General features: G+C 40.9%; 1 protein-coding gene across 3 annotated transcripts in view; it reads left to right on the top strand.

Annotated features, from left to right (window-relative positions):
- The window catches only part of PSME4 (proteasome activator subunit 4), a 243,830-nt gene that overhangs the window by 126,719 nt on the left and 97,537 nt on the right, over positions 1–19,574 (top strand). For all 3 annotated transcript variants that reach the window (XR_016312594.1, XM_089676470.1, XM_089676469.1), the window contains 6 exons: positions 797–947; positions 6,965–7,063; positions 9,978–10,047; positions 14,690–14,757; positions 15,072–15,287; positions 17,899–18,056. Coding sequence is in view for 2 of the 3 variants with exons in the window: in XM_089676470.1 (XP_089532596.1) it covers positions 797–947; positions 6,965–7,063; positions 9,978–10,047; positions 14,690–14,757; positions 15,072–15,287; positions 17,899–18,056 (762 nt within the window). In the remaining variant the exon portion in view is untranslated. The remainder of the gene's footprint in view (positions 1–796; positions 948–6,964; positions 7,064–9,977; positions 10,048–14,689; positions 14,758–15,071; positions 15,288–17,898; positions 18,057–19,574) is intronic.

Below are 19,574 nucleotides of genomic sequence, written 5' to 3'. Positions count from 1 at the left end.
CACATTAATCAGGCACTGTACAGCCCGGCCCCCTTGTTTTTTTTTGTTTTTCTCTCTCTCTATGAATGAAGGAGAAAGATACATTGTATCTCTAGAACTCCTGGCATAGAGGGAAAAAAGATGTTTGTTAAAAAAAAAAAGAAAAAAAGATAAATATTAAAAAATAAAATAAAAAATTACCTAAATCAAGGTTTGATCTAGTTCAGTGCCAGGGTAAGTGTTTGGATCAGGGTCAAAAGGTCAGGGTCAAAGGTAAGGATTTAAAAAAAAAAAAAAATTGGTGCTAATGTCCGTGTGTTTTAGGTAAAAAAACCACAAAAACAAAATGCGCATTATTGCTTTTGGGCTGTACTACGGGTACAAACAACAAATAACATACACATATATGGTATCACTGCAATCGTCAAGAGCTGGAGAATTTATTTTGGGTTGTTCTTTGGTGGTAGGTTATGGCAGTAACAAGAAACACACCGCTAATTAAAAAAAATTTTTTTCCTTTTAACTAATTTGGACCAGTTTTCCTTTGATAATAAGAAAAAATCAGGAGATATTCATTACCATTTACCACGAAATGAAAGCCCAATTTGTCCTGAAAAAAAACGCGGTATAATCCACCTGGATGTACAAAGTAGCTTTGATAATATGTACAGTTTTACTAACACGTCAACGTTGCTTAGGCATTTAGATTTGTTTTGCCCTTAGACATGAAGGGGTTAACCTACAGGAATGGTTTGAATACTTTTTAACATTTTATAGCAAATGTTGAAACAAAGGGCTTTATTCTTTCTTTTTCCAGGTGTTTTGCTCTGATTGAAAGCAGTACTCTGGAGCAGACACGAGAAGAGACCGAGACTGAGAAGATGACACATCTGGAGAGCCTGGTGGAACTGGGCTTGTCATCAACATTCAGCACAATCCTCACTCAGTGCTCCAAAGAGATATTTAAGGTAGAATCGATTTTTTTCACGTGTAATTCTCCAGTTTTACTTTACTATTAAAGGTGACTACTTTAAAATGGGGCTAACGTCAGGGATACTCGTCCATTCTCCAACGCTTCGATGCCTGCAAGGTCCCTCGCTGGCACCTTCTCCCTGGCTTTTTTTCGGGTGCCAATCTTTGGTCATCTTAATTGGCTGGTGTAGAATGACTTCACTCCCGCAGTCATCCCGGCAGTGTGCCAGAAATGTAAATGAGCTGCGCATGTACAGCTTTGTGTATGTTTTGTGAAGGATTATGAATAGGCAGGTTAAAGAATATGTAAACCCAACATTTCCTATTCCTGATCTGTGCCTGCTGTACCATGTACTTGTATGAAAAGGTGTCCTGTTTTCTTTATATTTCTTCCTTTTGTGGTTTTCCGGGCAGTCCTTCAGCTTCCCACAATAGGCATGAAAGCACAGTGTGCTCAGTTCTCTAGATGTGCTTAGAACTCGAGAACTCAGCTTGCACTGCTCAAATGATCAGGCTTGTTCTAACATGCTTCCCCCCTCTACAGCCATTCACTGCGAAGACCAGTGTGCTGCTGTACCCCCAACCCCCCCCCCCCCTGCTCTCTATGCTCCTTATGCAGCTGAGAACAGAGGGTATGTGATCATTTTTTAAAAGGGGGGGAAAGGATGCTTATGTTTTTTTTATATCTATACACAAATGTTTTGCATTTCATTTTTGTTTTAACCACCTCCCATCTGGCCCATGTATATAAACGGCCGGACGGTGGCAGTGCTGGGTCGGGTGGCCGTTTATAAACAGCCTCCCCACACCCTTCTTGTGTGCGTTCCGTGGGAGAGCGCAGCACCGCGATCCGGTGCCCGCTGTGTCCTCCGGACACAGTGGAACACCGATCGTCGTACGGGACCTCTGTGCGAGGTCCCGATCATGTGATCACTGATTGGCCAATCAGTGATCACATACAGAGTAGTAAGCAAGATGTCACTTGTGACATCATTGCTTACTACATGTGAAATCTGTGAATGATCACATGGTCACAAGGCTATTCACAACAGCCTTGTACCATGTGACAAGCTGTGACCAATCACAGCTCACACAGTAGTTCTCAATGGCTGCACAAATGCAGCTAGAGAGAAGGAGAAATTATTGCTTTTACAGCCTTTATGGGTGTAAAAGCAATCAGTGTAAAAAAAAAAAAAATCCTTCATCACCCCCATAAGTAGTACCATGGTGACACTGTACTGCTAGGGTGACACTATGTAAAAAAAAACAAATAATGTAAAAAAAAATGTTTAAAAATTATAGTTTTTGGTTATAAACTAATTTGGGTTATTTTTGTATTTTTTTTGCTAAAAAGACAACGGAATAAATTTTGGCCAAGATTTATGATGAAATACTATTTATTTGCAAAATTGTATAAGAAAAACACTTTTTTTTTCAAATTTTTGAAAATTTTTATTTACATAGCAAAAAAAATAAAAATCCCAGTGGTGAATACATACCACCAAAATAAATCTGTCTCAAAAAAATGCTAAAAAATTCATATGGGTACAGTGTTGCATGACCGCGCAATTGTCATTCAAAGTGTGACAGCGCTGAAAGCTGAAAATTGGGCTGGACAGGAAGGGGGGTAGAAGTGTCCGGACTTGAAGTGGTTAAACCGAGTGGACTGTTTTACATATACTTTAAGTGTATTTTATTGCAGAAGAGACCGTGCATGTCTCTTCTGCAAAAAAAAAAAAAAAACTATTTGCCTGTTTGCAATTTTTTTTTTTTTTTCTCCAGCCTTTAGTTTTGCTTTAAATAGATTATAGGTTAAGAGGTTTTATTCAAAACCCCAACAGGTAAGGGTTTTTTTCCACAGGAGTTGGACTGTGTTGTTCAAAGCTGCCAAAATGCAAAGTCATGGAAAAAATACATTCATTGGTGCCAGTTCACACTAGAACTCTGGCTAGGTTGTCAAAAAAATAGCATTTGCTCATTTTGCAGATAAACTGGGAATATCAAACACTGCAAGTTTTGTCCAGTCCAGGGCAAAATTGCACTGCAATGCATGAGAAAATGCAACATGTAAAGAGTCAAAGCATTGTATTCAATGTATAAGGGCTCGTTCACACTTGGCTGTTTTACCAGCGCTTGCCAAATGCCCCTATAGCGTTTGGCAAGCGTTGGTCCGGCGTTTGTGGAGCGTTTTTAACGCTCGGCAAACGCTCCGCAAACGCCGCATGCGTGGTTCAGCGGCGGTTGCTAGGCGTTTGCCGAGCGTTAATAACGCCCCACAAACGCCTATAATGCAGTTTGAGTGGTGTTACCGCTCCGCAAACGCCCCACAACCGCGTCGCAACCGCACCGCAAACGCCGGCCGGGCGTTTGCGGAGCGGCACCATAGATGAGAATAGGAGGCTTCAACGCCTCCTGACTGGACCAGAGGCGTCCGTTTTGACGCGACGCAAACGCTCCCGTTAGAACAGCACCATGTGCTGTAATGTGCAGAATTGGCAGAGGCGTTTGGGAAGCGGTAAAAACGCTTCCCAAACGCCTCTCTGCCGCCTGCACACAACGCTAGTGTGAACGTAGCCTAAATGTGTTTTCAGGTGTTCCTGGTGTGGACAGGTGTTAGAGGATTATTGCTAAAAAGAGTATCAGAGCTGCAGGTTAATATAGTGGGGATCGTTTGTCGTGGCTCTTTTCCCCTAGTAGTGCCATTTAACCATTTGCACTCTGGAAGGTTTTACCCCCTTCATGACCAACTCATTTTTTGTTATTCGGCACTGCGCTACTTTAATTGTGCAGTCATGAAAACACTGTACACAAAAGACATTTATTTATATTTTTTCACTCAAATAGAGCTTTTTTTTGGTGGTATTTGATCACCACTGAGTAATTTATTTTTTATTATATAAAGGAAATAAGGCTGAAAATTAAAAAAAATAAAAAATTATGCTATAAAACATATCCAATAAAATATTTTAAAAAAGCTATTTTTTTTAAATAAATTTAGGCCAAAATGTATTCTTCTATATGTCTTAGGTTAAGAAAAAAAAATCCCACTAAGTGTATACTGATTTGATTTGCATGAAAGTTAAAGCATCTAGAAACTATGGCATACATACTGGATTTTAAATTTTTTTTTTTTTACTACTAATGGTGGTGATCAGGGACTTATTGGGACTGTGATAGTGCGGTGGGCAATCTTGACATGAACTATCACTGGTTGGGAACTGACTAACTGTCACTGATATCAGTGACGCTAATATAGTGTTCAGTGATAATACTATACTCTGTCACTGTACTTATGACCATGGCTGGGAAAGGGTTAACATGTAAGGTAATGAAGGGGTTAGGTGTGGGCCTAACAAGTGTCAATTTGTGTAATGTGTGCTGCTTTTTACTAAAAAATCTCTTTGTTCCTTCTCCCTGCAAAGTAGAGAGATCATTCTCTCTGTACAGAGCTCTGTGCTGATTGTCAGCAGGTCTCAGACATGAATCATTAGCCAAGACCTGCTGACAAACGCCCGCTCTGTACAATCACAGCGGGAGTTGACAGGCGCACACGTGCTCTGTACCTGGAAGAGGCCAGAGACAGACGTAGGTTAATTGGCTCCTGCCTATATTGTCCCTAGTATGTGTATGTATGAATGTGAGTTAGGGACCTTAGATTGTACGCCCCTTGAGGGTTAGGGACTGATGTGAATGTACAATATATATGTAAAGCGTGGAGTAAATTGATGGCGCTATACAAGTACCTATAATAAAAACTGATGAAAACTGACATAAAGATTTCACTTGCAGAGACATCCGTTTTCATGTGCGCTGCAATGAGTTTTATACACATTGCAGATTCCTGCGCAGGTGATACCAGTGCTGTGGTGTGAACAGGGCACATAGAGAACAATTGATTTTGTTGTCTCCTTGCAGCATGCGTGCAGAGAAAGTGACATCTCTACACCATAGTGTAAACGAGCCCTGAAAGATCTAAAGATACTTTGCTTTTCCTCCTATATCATCTTGATTTCTGTTCAACCACAGCTGCCCTATAATTGCTTTTGCCTTTTTTTTCTTTTTTGTGTGGATAAATATAATGGTAGAAACTGTATACATGTGATTTTAGATGTTAGGGGAAGAAAATCACATAGCTTACTTCCCACTTTGATGTCAAGCCTGGATTTCTGAATTATTACCCTATCATTTTGTGTTTCTCAGCTGTAAAGCCAGTGTGAACAATGCTCTCCAATTAGTTTGAAATGAGTCTGCGCTATGATTATGTATATAGAATTGTTTTATTATACAGTCATGACCAAAAATATTGGCACTCCTGAATTTCTGTCAGATAATGCACAACTTCACCCAGGAAATTGTTGCGATTGCAAATGTTTAGGCGTTCTCATGTTTATTTCTTTTGTTTGTATTAGTATGACACAAAAATGTGAAGAAACAAAAAGCCAAATCTGACACATTCCACACAAATCCCCAGAAATTGACTGGACAAAATTATTGGCACCTTCTCAAAATTGTAAGAAATAATATTATTCCAAGTTTGTGATGCTCCTGTAATTTTTTATTAAACTCATCTGTATCAGTTACCAGATCTTAATGTTCCTGTGTCCATTGCTCGCAACATTGTCAAGAAGTTTACAGCCCCATGGCACTGTAGCTAATCTCTCTGGATACAGCTGAAAGAGAAAAACTATCAAAAATTGTAACGAGGGATTGTTGGAATGGTGGATAAAGAACCTCCATCAACTTCCAGATAATTTCAAGCTGACCTTCAGGCACAGGGTATAACTGCGTCAGCTCGCACTATACGTCGCCATCTGAATGAAAAGGGACGCTATGGTAGGAGACCCAGGAGGACCCCACTGCTGACACAGAAACATAAAAAAGCCAGATTGGAGTTTACCAAAATGGACCTGAGGAAGCCAAAATCCTTTTGGGAGAATGTGCTGTGGACAGACAAAACAAAATGACAGCTTTTTGGTAAAGCCCATCATTCTACTGTTTTCAGAAAAAGAAATGAGGCCTTTAAAGAAAAGAATACAGTCCCTACAGTCAAACATGGTGGAGGTTCACTGATGTTTTGGGGTTGTTCTGGTGCTTCAGATACAGGATGTCTTGACAGTGTGCATGGCATTATGAAATCTGAAGACTACGAAGGAATTCTGGGGTGCAATATAGGGCCCAGTGTCAGAAAGTTTGGTCTTTGTCAGAGATCATGGGTCTTACAGCAAGACAAAGCACACATCAAAAAGAACCCAGAAATTATTTCAGACAAAGTGCTGGAGAGTACTGCGTTGGCCAGAAATGAGTCCAGACCTCAATCCCATAGAGCACCTGTGGAAAGATCTCAAAACAGCAGTTTGGAAAAGGAACCCTTCCAATCTGAGATTCCTGGAGCAGTTGGTGAAAAAAAGTGGTCCAAAATTCCAGTAGAGTGTCTAAGAAACTCATGGATGGTTACAGGAAGGGATTGATTTCCGTTACTTTTTCTAAGGGATGTGCTAACAAATATTTATTTGAGGGTGAGTCCAGATCTCAATCCCATAGAGCACCTGTGGAGAGATCTCAAAGCAGCAGTTTGGAAAAGGAACCCTTCCAATCTGAGATTCCTGGAGCAGTTGGTGAAAAAAAGTGGTCCAAAATTCCAGTAGAGTGTCTAAGAAACTCATGGATGGTTACAGGAAGGGATTGATTTCCGTTACTTTTTCCAAGGGATGTGCTAACAAATATTTATTTGAGGGTGCCAACAATTTTGTCCAGTCTATTTTGGGGGTTTTGCTTGGAATGTGTCAGATTTGGCTTTTGCAAACAAAAGAAATACACCTGAGAATGCCAAAACATTTGTAATTGCAAAAATTTTCTGGGGGAAGTAGTGCATTATCTGACAGAAATGCAGTTGTGCCAATATTTTTGGCCATGACTGAAGGTCACTGTCTGGAATATCTCCCATAAAACATGTACACCCACTGTTTTTGTCACTTTTGGTCCTTTTAATAACCTTTTCTTTGTAATTTCGTAGGCTGCCCTTGAGAAGGTATTTAACTTTGCTGTATCCAACATCTTTGAAACAAGAGTTTCTGGAAAAATGGTGGCAGATCTCTGCCGGGCTGCTGTCAAGGTAATTCTTTTCAGGTTTCTTTTCTATTTTCAATTTTTAAATCCTTTCTCCAGTGTGTTCTAGTTTTTGTGCTGGTACAGTATGCGTAATGCAACCTTAGATCTTCACTATTATGTCTTAAAGGACTAGTTTACCTTTACAAAAAAAAAACCAAAAAACTGCCTGTGCAGGTAAGGAGTGCCTGTAGGTGAAAACAAACTCTGACCAAGTTAAATAAAGTCCTTTCTCTACACTATCTATCACATATGGTGGGCGTGTCCTAGAATACAGGAGTATTGGGAAAAAGTAGTGTATTTGATTTGTAAAATTACAGGGATATCCTATTAGATCCAGAGACTTGCCTTTTTCATAGCACTGAGCTCTCAGTCGAAAAGTATAAAACATCTGGTATATTGTATTATTTGAATGCAGCAAAGGGTTTGATACCCAAGTTCTAGCAGAGACAGGAGGTACCGAAAATAGAGGACTGGGTTAATAGGGTAGATCAAATATGCAAGATGGAGGAACTTTACCATATAAATGAAGATAAGATGGAGAGATATCATATAAGATGGAATAAATGGGAGGAATTTAAAAAAATCAAAAAATGAAAGTTAAATATGTGTATGTATGTGGGAATAATATAAAATAAAAAGAGCTCACCTTTTTATCCTCTTTGGAAGATGTGGATCCCCAGAAGGATTAGGAGAATGCAGAGTGAAGGGGGGAGGGGGGGTGGTTGGGGAGTGGGGGGGTGGTAGATAGGAGATGGGGGGGGGGGAGGTGTATTGGGTGATATGATTAATGTATTATCACTGTGTTAATGTTTTTAAAGAGAAAGATTGTATAATTTATTTATTTGAAAATTAATAAATATTTATAAAAAAAAACCCCATGGTTAAAGACAAAAAAAAAAGGTCCTTGCTCTAGATCAGTGGTTCTCAACCTGTGGGTCGTGACCCCTTTGGGGGTCAAACGAACCTTTCACAGGGGTCGCCTAAGACCATTGGAAAAAACATATTTCCGATGTGTAAAGAGCAGCTACTGTGTAGAAAGCAGCTGCTGTGTTGAAAGCAGCTACTCTGTTAAAAGCAGCTACTGAGTTGAAAGCAGCAGTATTGGAGGTAGAATGACACTCATGAACTATAATTACTGGGTAAATAATTTTATGGTTGGGGGTCACCACAACATGAGGAACTGTATTAAAGGGTCACGGCATTAGGAAGGTTGAGAATCACTGCTCTAGATGTAGGCCATTTACATACTCTTTGAAACAGGATTGAAAAACTCCCAGAGATGGCGTCATCCCATCCTGCCTTTTTGCTAAGACAGTCCCACCTGATTCAAATCCCTCACATGCTCTCTCTCCCCCGTCGCAGCAGCTCAGAGCTCTGCAGGGCTGCAACAAAGAACATCGTTATCCAAATATGTGTGGGGGGTTTGAGAGTTCGCTTCTGTGATAGTGAGGGTGAGCAGTAACAGCTGGGAGTGTCTTAGCAACATCCTAGCAACAAAGCATAATGGGATGGTGCCATCTTTGCAGGGTTTTCAGCCAAGCTTCAGGAGGTATGTTAATGGCCTACAGCTATAGCAAAGACATTATCAAACTTTAGTCAGAGCTGCATAGTTTGTTTTTATCTACAGACCCCTCTTAGCTTCACAGGCAGTTTTCTTTTAACCACTTCCCATCCGGCCGCTGTATATAAATGGCCGGAGGGTGGCAGTCCAGGGGCGGGTTGCCGTTCATAAATGGCACCTGCCATTTTGGACTGTGCACGCTCCCTGGGAGCGCACAGCACCGCAATCCGGTGCCCGCTGTGTCCTCCAGACACAGTGGAACACTGATCATCGTACAGGACCTCTGTGCGAGGTCCCGATCATGTGATCACTGATTGGCCAATCAGTGATCACATGCACAGTAGTAAGCAAGATGTCACTTCTGACATCATTACTTACTACGTGTGAAATCTGTGAATGATCACAGAGGTCATATGGTACAAGGCTATTCACAAACAGCCTTGTACCATGTGACAAGCCGTGTCCAATCACAGCTCACACAGTAGTTCTCAATGGCTGCAAGAATGCAGCCAGAGAGAAGGAGAAATTATTGCTTTTATAGCCTTTATGGGTGTAAAAGCAATCAGTGTTAAAAAAAAAAAAAAAAAAAAAAAAAATCTTCATCATCCCCCCACAAGTAATACAGTGTCACCATGGTGACACTCTACTGCTAGGGTGACAGTATATAGAAAAAAAACCCATAAATAATAATATTAAAAAATAAAATAAAAGTGTAACTTTTTTTTTTTTTTAATTATAATTTTTGGTTATAAACTAATTTGGGTGATTTTTTTTTTTACTAAAAAGATAACTGAATACATTGTGGCCAAGATTTATGATGAAATATTATCTATTTGCAAAATTTTATAAGAAAAACACTTTTTTTCAAAATTTTTTGACTTTTTCATTTATATAGCAAAAAAAAAATCAAAGTCCCAGTGGTGAATAAATACCACCAAAATAAAGCTTTATCTGTCTCAAAAAAATGAACATCTGTCACTCCCAGGTACATAAACACTGTATGGCCTTCTTTGCGTGTGTAAATGAGCACTATCTTGTCATGCTGTCTAACAAAGCAAAGCGCATATAATTAAAACTCACCTGTGAAGGAGAAGGAAAACGCAGGACTGATTTGGCTGCGTGATGATTTTCTTTACAGCCCAGGGAACAGGAGGTTGCAGAGCTGCTTTATTGAATCGTGGAGTCTATCAGTGTGATTGACATTTGTTAATCACAAGAGCAGTTTGTGCAGAAATAGAAACTGTTTTGGCATTTATATCCATTCACTTGCTTGTATTTCAGGAATATGTTTGCTATGGATCTGTATATATTACAGTGCTGTATGTTTTAATTGTGTTTTCATGAACAATATTTTCAGTGCTGCCCTGTGGAGTCTCTGAAGCTCTTTCTGCCTCACTGCTGCAATGTTATAACTCATCTCACTAACAGTAAGTTCCAAAGAGTTTTGTTTTGTCTATATACATTCTTGGTCACTTTCGTTGTGTTTGTTGGTTAATATATACAGCATGCATTCTAGAAAACATGACATTCTCTTTCATTCACTGACGGACACAGCATCTTCTAATTCTTGACCATCGGGTTTTTAGCGCCACCTACAGGAGTAGGACACTAAGCAGAAAAGAAACTCGGCACCACCTATGGACAATCCTAGCTGGTATAGGACCCGCTCTCTGCTATAGGCAATCCAGTTATTTCAGCCTAATGTTTCAGGAGTAAGGACCTAGTTCCTTGCTGGGACCTTGTTTCCTTTTTTCTTGTAAAGATCTCTAACCTCCCTGGAGGCATTCCGAGTGTAGCTCGGGGTAAAGTTTTTCATACCACAAGCGGTAACCCCGAGCTACACTCCAGAATACCCTGCAGCGCTGCTCCAGGATCTCTTCTTCACTTACCTTGTCCTGCGCTCCCGCGATGTCCCTCCTGCAGTGTCCCTGGCAATGTCCTCTGGCGGATGCCGGCATCTATCTTCTGGGTTCCGTTCCCTGCTACGTCGGGACGGAACCGGCGGGAAATTTAAAAATGTGAAAAAGTTACATTCACTAAATACACTAAAATCACAGAGTATAACATTCCTGTATCAAACCATTTCACATACATTTTGTCCCGAGTGCTTTGTCCGGCGCCCTGCCTGCATTTTTACTGTTCTTTCTGCCTGGAAACTGAGAAACGTCCATGGTGTCCAAAAAGCGTCCCTTTTGGTCAAAAGCTAGAGAAGAGCGATCATAAATTAGAACCACTTGCAGAATTGAGTGATAATGATTCGTGGGGGCATTCCTCATCAGACACTGAAAACGATTCTGCGACTTTGCTCAGTGATGTGCAAACTTGGCGCTATATTTCAAATTTCAGTGTTTTTAGTTTGATTACATTATTGAATTAAATGTATTATAATTATATTATTATTTTGTATGATTATTAAATTATAATTTATGATTTCGTGTTTCAAATTTTAACATACCCGGGATGTTTACTAGACTCTTGTTCGGACATATTTCAGTGAGTTATTCCTAAAAATTACAGGCCTACAATAAAAAAACTACATATTTCCATGCAAAAAAATGTACCGCTTTGAGCACAGAAATACTGACATAATCAGACTGCTAGGGAGGTTGATCAACAGCCGATTTGGGCGACAGATCCAGTAGTCGCCCTAGTCTGGCCAGTGAGTGCACGCAACCTTTATCTATGCGCTAGACTGGCTGCAACAGCACCATCCTGGACTGGGTGGCCGACGAGTTAAACCTCTTGCAGGGGCACATATGGCCTAGCTTCTGATGATTGCATCACAGAGCTACCCTGGTAGTCAGCCCCCACCTCGGTTGGAGGCAGATCTGTCTGTTGAGTACCACCCACATTTTCCATGAGATTGGTAAGTACTGCTCCTCCTCTCCCTTCTGGGCGTGGTGTGGGTGTTCCTAGGGATGGCCATTTGTGGTGAGTAACAAAAAAACATATTTTTTTTTCTTAACTTCTCTATAGTGAAATGCTAAATTTCAACATTATGTATATATTTTACTTGCTTACTTACTGTTTCAAGTGTAGCTCTAGCATGCTTTTATGGCTTTGTTAAAAAGATGTTAAAGCACAATGTTTTTATGGTAAGCACAGTGCTATAATTTTCCTGTGCAAACCAATATTAAAATATTGTGCTTAGCTGTCCATCTACCATAACAATCTTCTGCTCAATGTAAAAATTCAAATGTATACTTTCAAAAAAATGGCACTTTAAGTATCCTGTGTGCTGGAAAATTAAATGTCTCTCCATACAAACCAATATTACAATAATGTGTTTAGATGTCCATCCACCATAACAATCTTCCTGCTCAATCCAAAATTTCAAAAAATAAATCCAAACAAATGTCACTTTAATTTTCTTGTGTGCTGAAATTTACTCGTCTCTCCACAATATCACTCCTAAATCACATTCACCTTGTGATCACTTTGCTCTCACCTGGTTTTAATGATCTTTTAATGTTAGTCACAGCAAGCCTTTCTTTAAAGGAGAAGTTCACCTTTTAAAACATGTTACATGTTACACCCATATTTAAGTTGTAGCATGTAACCGATCCCCGCTCCTCCTCTTTGACAGGTGGTGGAGGATCTTCTCCCCCCCCCCCCCCCCCCCCCCCGCTAGGTGTCAAATTTAACAAAAAACGTGGCCATATAGGGCTCTACCCTGCTGAGCCACATCACTCATTTACAGTCCTCTGTAAATGAGAAATGAGAAACTGCCTTAGTGGCTGTCGACTTGCAGTTCTCAATGAACTACCGCAGCTCTGTGGAGTGCTGTGGTAGTTCATTGATTCTTCCTGTCAGTATGTCTGCCTGCTCATACATCCCGTATAGACAAGCAGATATACTGACAGATTTGCAGGAGACCTGCATGGCAGCAGCGATCTGTTGATTGCTGGTGCAATGGTTTCCAGGCTACTGCAATCCAAAATAGTAAATGCACACTTTTTTACTTGCAAAAAAGAGCATTTATTATTTTTGATAAAAATGAGAACTTATCCTTTAAATAGTACCATCCACTCTTGTGTTTTATTTATTTTTTTTGTTTTATTGCAGGTGCTTATATAGCGCTGTCAATTTATGCAACTCAACATTGGTTTTTAGTTTCACCTAAAAACAACTTAACCCCTTGACGCCGACGTCACACAAATATGCGGCCGTACGGAACTGGTATTTTTTCCGTGGGGCCGCATATTTGCGTACCTGTCTTTGTGCTGGGAGCGCTCCCAGCACAGTGACCGCGACGTCACTGAGAGCCCCGGGTCCCGTTCTAATGATCGGGACCCGGGACTCCTGTTTCCAGATCACATGATTGCTGTTCTAATGGGAGCGGTAGCGTCGCATCGCGTTGCGGCAAAACGGATGCCTCTGGACGAGTCAGGAGGCATTGAAGCCTCCTATTCTTGTCTATGGTGCCGCTCCGCACCATAGAGCGGTAACACCATTTAAACTTCATTATAGGCGTTTGTGGGGCGTTTTTAACGCTCTGCAAAGACCTAGCAACAGATCGCTGTTCTAACGGGAGCGGTAGCGGTGCGTCGCGTTGCGGCAAAACGGATGCCTCTGGACGAGTCAGGAGGCGTTGAAGCCTCCTATTCTTGTCTATGGTGCCGCTCCACACCATAGAGCGGTAACACCATTTAAACTTCATTATAGGCGTTTGTGGGGCGTTTTTAACGCTCTGCAAAGACCTAGCAACCGCCGCTAAACCGCGCATGCAGCGTTTGCCGAGCGTTAAAAACCGCTCCGCAAACGCCGGACCAACGCTTGCCAAATGCTATAGGGGCGTTTGGCAAGCGTTGGTAAAACAGTCAAGTGTGAATGAGCCCTTAGTGTTAATGTCAGTGTAGGTAAAGAAAAAAAGTCAAAAACAAAATGCGCACTATTTTTTCTGGGCTGTACTCTGGGTACAAACCACAAATAACATACACATATATGGTATCGCTGTGATCGTCAAGAGCTTGAGAATTTATTTTGGGTTGTTCTTTGGTGGTAGGTTATGGTTGTAACAACAAACACACAGCTAAATAAAAAAAAATTTTATATTTTTTTCTATTTTGGGCCAGTTTTCCTTTGATAATAAAAGAAAATCAGGAGCTATCCATTACCATTTACCAACAAATGAAAGCCCAATTAATCCTGAAAAAAATAAAGGTATAATCCACCTGGATGTACAAAGTAATTAGACGTATGTCTAATGACAATGTTGAGTATATAGATCAGATGGAGAAAAAAAAGGCCATGGTGTCTTATCCTTTTAAATAAGCGTATTTATTGCTACCAGATGCGGTGATACAAGCATATGAGGCACTTATCTTAAGCAGATATGCAGAGCTGGTGATTCCCTCTGCCTCTCTGTCTGCCTCTGCTAGAATCGCCGAGCCTCTCCGATGCAACGTCGTGACGTCAGAGCCCCTCCCCTACGCGTTGCGTCACAGGGTCACGTGACTTCATCAGGGGGAATTTGATTGGCCAATTCACTTTATCACATTAATTAATCTATTGATTTTTATTATATTTATTATTAATTTATTTAGTTTATGGATGTTTATGAGTGATATACAATACAGTATTAAGTATTTATAGTAGGAGCGCGGCATCATAAATACGTCTAATCAATTTACATATACACAATCAAGTGAGTTTGTGAAAGTGCCAGCGCACCTAAACACAACAGGTAGTTCACTACCACTAATTGCACATATTATACTGAACATCTGAGACATAGTGGCTCACAAGTATTCACTTTGTAATTGTGGATGTACAAAGTAGTTGTGGTGATATGTATGGTTTTACTCACACATGTCAACGTTGCAGAATTGTGCTTAGGAATTTAGATTTGTTTTCCCCTTAGGCGTGAAGGGGTTAATAATGTTAAAATCTGCCTTTAAAGCCTTTTTCCTGCAAACTCCAGTCGCTTCCTGGAACACAGTGATGATGATGCCTGGCTCCACCCCATGCATTGCATCACATCACATGATTTATTTCAGAAATTTGTACTAAACATTAAAAGTTTTAGCCAATGAAGATGTTTTATATCTACGTTCTCCTTGTTTGTAGATGATGATGTCCTCCATGAGGAAGAATTAGACAAAGAGTTACTTTGGAACCTGCAGCTCCTTTCTGAGGTAAAATTTGAATTCTTTAATTTTTTTTTTTTTTTTTTTTTTCAAACAATGAACTATTTCTTGTTAAATCACTCAACGTTTATGTCTAAGGCCAGTCTACATTGAGAAAACTCTGCAGAGGTGGGGCTTTCATTTGGTTTTAGTTGTCTGATTGTCCTGGAGCAACTGCCAGCCCAAGAGGACCATGTCCTATTTGTAGGATCTGTTTAGCTGGTTGTGTGTTGCAATATGGATTCTCAATAAATTAAAAACAAATCATTTTGTAATTTAAAAAATATGTTGACGTTTGTGATCATATTGGGTTTTTCTTGTAGGTAACAAGAGTAGATGGAGAGAAACTGCTTCCCTACAAAGACCAGCTTGTCAAAATTCTCCAGCGAACCTTGCACTTCACTTGTAAACAGGGTTATACGTTGTCCTGTAATCTGCTGCACCATCTGCTGCGCTCCTGCACGCTCATCTACCCCACTGAGTACTGCAGTGTGCCGGGCGGATTTGATAAGCCTCTCTCTGAATATTTTCCCATCAAGGCAAGTATCTGACTTTTCTATTACATTTTATCAGTCATGTTTATTTTAGAAATGTGATATTTTTAGATGATTTTAAAGCCCAGCTGTACCTTTTCAATAAATCTTCTTAATGGGAGTTACAGACAAAAAAATTAGAAGCCGGCAGAAATGAAAGACTGGAATTAGGCTGACCAGAGACATAAAGAATGTTAGACACTAAGCCTGGGTTCACATATATGTGGTATATTGCATGTGATTCGCACAGGAACCGCACCGCATTCCTGTGCAAATCACATGCGATTTATGTATGGTGTTATTGGAACCATACATTATGTATGGCTCTAATCGCATTGCACCCGAACCAAAAAGGTGCAGGGCCCTTTTTTGGGTCCACACTAGAATCGGATCGCATGGGTATTCACACCTATGCGATCCGATTCTGCACATCGCGCCATGTTTTGCGGACCGCTTTCGGGTGTTAACCTACACACCCGCAGCGGTTCGCATGAACGAGGTGCGATTCTATTACGATGCGGAATTCGCACAGAAAACACTGCGAATTCCACACCACATCAGTGTAAACCAGGGTTCAAGCATGATCTGTATACCAGGAGATCTTTTTGCACTCTGCTGGCAATCATAGGCATTAAAGCTAGCCATACATGGAGAAAATTTTGGCCAGTTACTGATGAACTGTCTGAAATTTAATACAATAAACAAAATCTCAAAATAAATAACATGCGGCTGCTCATATATACAGGTAGTATACCAAACCCAAAAGAACTTATAAAAGCAAATTGTGTAGCGTCACCTTGCAAAACTGTGCAACAATAGTAATGTTAAATAAAAAAAGGTAAAGTCCGCAACAATGTTTCCATTGTGAAGATAAAAAGGAAAGTCTTTCACCACTTTCCCGTGTATATTCACTCTTCTTGTGCTCAACCAACACTAGCCACCACCTCCTTGTGAAATCCAAACTCACCAGAACAAAGGGTTGTCATAACAACAGTATAAACGCTTGTGACACATGTAAGATCTCTCCTAATCACATGCATCAATTTCGAGTCTCCTCCATTCAATGGTACCTCAGAGTGGACTCCCACTATGGTAAATAAAGCTCATCAGGAGCCACAAATAATATCCAATAATGCAGTATTTTTATTTGAAAGTATACATAAAAACATCCAAGTAAAATGGATATCATAGTTAAAGTAATGGCCGTTGCTGACCTGGGATCGCGCTGCGGCGTGACATCCACTCCAGACACTCCACACCGATGTGTTTATCAAGGGGAGTTCACAATGGAAACATGCTTGGGGACTCTCCCTTTTTTTTTTTTATCTAACATTACTTAAGACATTGTTATTGTTGCACATTTTTGCAAGGTGGCACTATACAATTTGTTATTGTGGCTGACATTTAAGCCTTGGGTTTTCCTGTGTGCATCCTACCGCTCTACGCGCTTCGGTCTTAAGATCAGAGTGTCTTGCCGCTGGTAGCTATTGCTGTGGACGTTGTTTGTATTGCTTACCTTACATGCATGTAAAGGTGGCTGTTTGGGTCCCTGTAAGTGGATGGAGCCTCCTGGAGACAACAACCAGGGAAGCAGGACTTGGATAGAAGGATTTGAAAGCAACCACAGGCTTAGGAAGGAAAAAAAGGCATGCAGACTTGGTAAGTGGTGAAGTCTGCAGTAGTATGAGTTTTTAAAGTTAAAGTTTAATAATACTTCTAGATCAGTGGTTCTCAACCTGTGGGTCGCGACCCCTTTGGGGGTCGAACGACCCTTTCACAGGGGTCCCCTAAGACTATCAGAAAACACATATTTCCGATGTGTAAAGAGCAGCTACTGTGTAGAAAGCAGCTGCTGTGTTGAAAGCAGCTACTCTGTTAAAAGCAGCTACTGTGTTGAAAGCAGCAGTATTGGAGGTAAAACGACACTCATGAATTATAATTACTGGGTAAATAATTTTATGGTTGGGGGTCACCACAACATGAGGAATTGTATTAAAGGGTCACGGCATTAGGCGGTTGAGAACCACTGTTCTAGATCTTCTGTCTTATCTGGCTGAGAGTGGATAAATTGGGGGTGGTCGTGCCATTTCTAAGGCCCCAATCACCACGCATAGTGGGAACTCCCATTCCTGCTCATGATTTTGTATGGGTAATTTACTTACAATTGTGTGTGTCATAGAGCGGCCCACTTACTTTAGTGGACTGCCCTATGTATATTTGTGGCCCAAAAGAAGCTCCTACTCCTTTTTTAGGCAACCAACTTCACGCAGTTTTTAAAGGTGCGTTTTTCCATGATCGTATTTGAATTCTGTCACAGAACCGCATTATGCTTGGGGTGCCATTTAAAATGAATGGCACCCAAACGTGTGTTGCATGTTTTGCAGCGATTGCCATGTGTTTTGGTGATTGTGGGCAGAATCGGGGCAATTCCACATACAATTACAAATCATAAAATGTGAAGGGGGCCTAAGGGTGCTTTTATGGTTTATAAAACATGAATCAGTAGTGCTGAGCTTGTGGTTCTTCCATCATTTCTTCATGAGTATTGGGCCGGTTTATGGCCAAAAACCCAGTTACCTAAGAGCTACTTGTTAACAAATTCTAAATCCTTTCCTAGGACTGGGGAAAGGCCGGTAACCTCTGGAACCTAAACATCAGATGGCATGTTCCTTCAGCAGAGGAGGTTAAATTTGCATACTACTTGCTGGACAACTTCCTTCAGCCAGAGCTAGATAAGCTTGATCGTTATGGGAGTGGAGAGCTTGAACTGTCAAGGTAAGTTATGTGTCTCTGATTTTGATAAAGTTTTCGGTTCTTCGCAGCTCCAGTGTTGGATTCTTACTAGTTTCAGCCATTAGTTTTCTGTGATATACAGAGAGAAAAGTGCAGAAATTTGTCTTTAGTACAATTTTGGAAAAAATCAGTCACACAGCTAGTATACATACGGTATATAGTAAACCGCCAAATAATTATGTGTTTGGTGATTGGAGACAATGCCGCGCACTGTGTTCCGGATACAGGGAAAAACAAAATACTAAACAAAATGTGCAAAACCTTGAACCATAAAATTCACAATGAAATCATATAATACAATTATATAAATAATATCAACATCTGATATAAAAGTCCAAAGGATATATTTTGCGCTCCGCTGGGGGGAGGGGGAGGAGGGGGCAATATAAACAATCTTCCACTTCCATAGGAATACTTCAAGGCTTCACAGAGTAACCAGTGTAGGATCTTGTAAAATTAAAACACCACGTTTCCATGTGCTTAAAGTGTTACTAAACCCAGGACCCTGCATTCCTGTATCTGGTCTCCCCAGACCCTGCATTCCTGTATTTGGTCTCCCCGGACCCTGCATTCCTGTATCTGGTCTCCCCGGACCCTGCATTCCTGTATCTGGTCTCCCCGGACCCTGCATTCCTGTATCTGGTCTCCCCGGACCCTGTATTCCTGTATCTGGTTTCCCCGGACCCTGCATTCCTGTATCTGGTCTCCCCGGACCCTGCATTCCCGTATCTGGTCTCCCTGGACCCTGCATTTCTGTATCTGGTCTCCCTGGACCCTGCATTCCTGTATCTGGTCTCCTCGGACCCTGCATTCCTGTATCTGGTCTCCTCGGACCCTGCATTCCTGTATCTGGTCTTCCACAGTACACAGAACATTGAATTAAATGCAATTATATTAGTAAATATAAACTGCTAAATACCTATTCTTATCAGCAGTTAGAGCAGACTTGTGACTTCTGTCAGTGTCCAGAAGAGCACTGGTTAAAGCTTGTAGGAGGAGTTTTCATTCTCCTCTAGGAAAAATGCAGGACCCTTGACCTCTGACTGGAGAGTGCCGATTGGCCCTGTGCCGATCACATGCACTCTCCCAAGGAAAAAAAAAAAACCTCTCTAGCAATACCCACCAAACTGAGCATGTGCAGAGTATCTCCACACGATATGTCTTATCAGGAGATAAGAGGAGGATACTGGAAGAAGGGGAGGATTAGTGAAGTCAGGGTCAAACAGCATTTTTACACAGTGCAGAGTATTAACCCCTTAGGTTCCACAGTGAGTATAACAAGCATGCTTTACTGCATATACAGACTGATTGTACTGCTGGGGGTTTAGCAACACTGGATTTAAGTCCCAAACCACCTCGAACATAGGTATGTGAATTCCCTTACCATATATACATTAATCTCCAGATTATATGAAATAATTATAGAGGTAATTATAAGAAAAGCGCAGGAGATACCAAATGCGAATCACACCATGGTATGGCAGCAACTTCCACGCCGAG

Source organism: Staurois parvus, unplaced genomic scaffold, assembly GCF_062004578.1.
Source record: "Staurois parvus isolate SC_StPar_1 unplaced genomic scaffold, SC_StPar_1.0 ptg000169l, whole genome shotgun sequence".
Lineage (NCBI taxonomy): Eukaryota > Metazoa > Chordata > Amphibia > Anura > Ranidae > Staurois > Staurois parvus.
The sequence above is the reverse complement of the archived record's forward strand: the minus strand, read 5'-3'. Positions and strand labels throughout refer to the sequence as shown.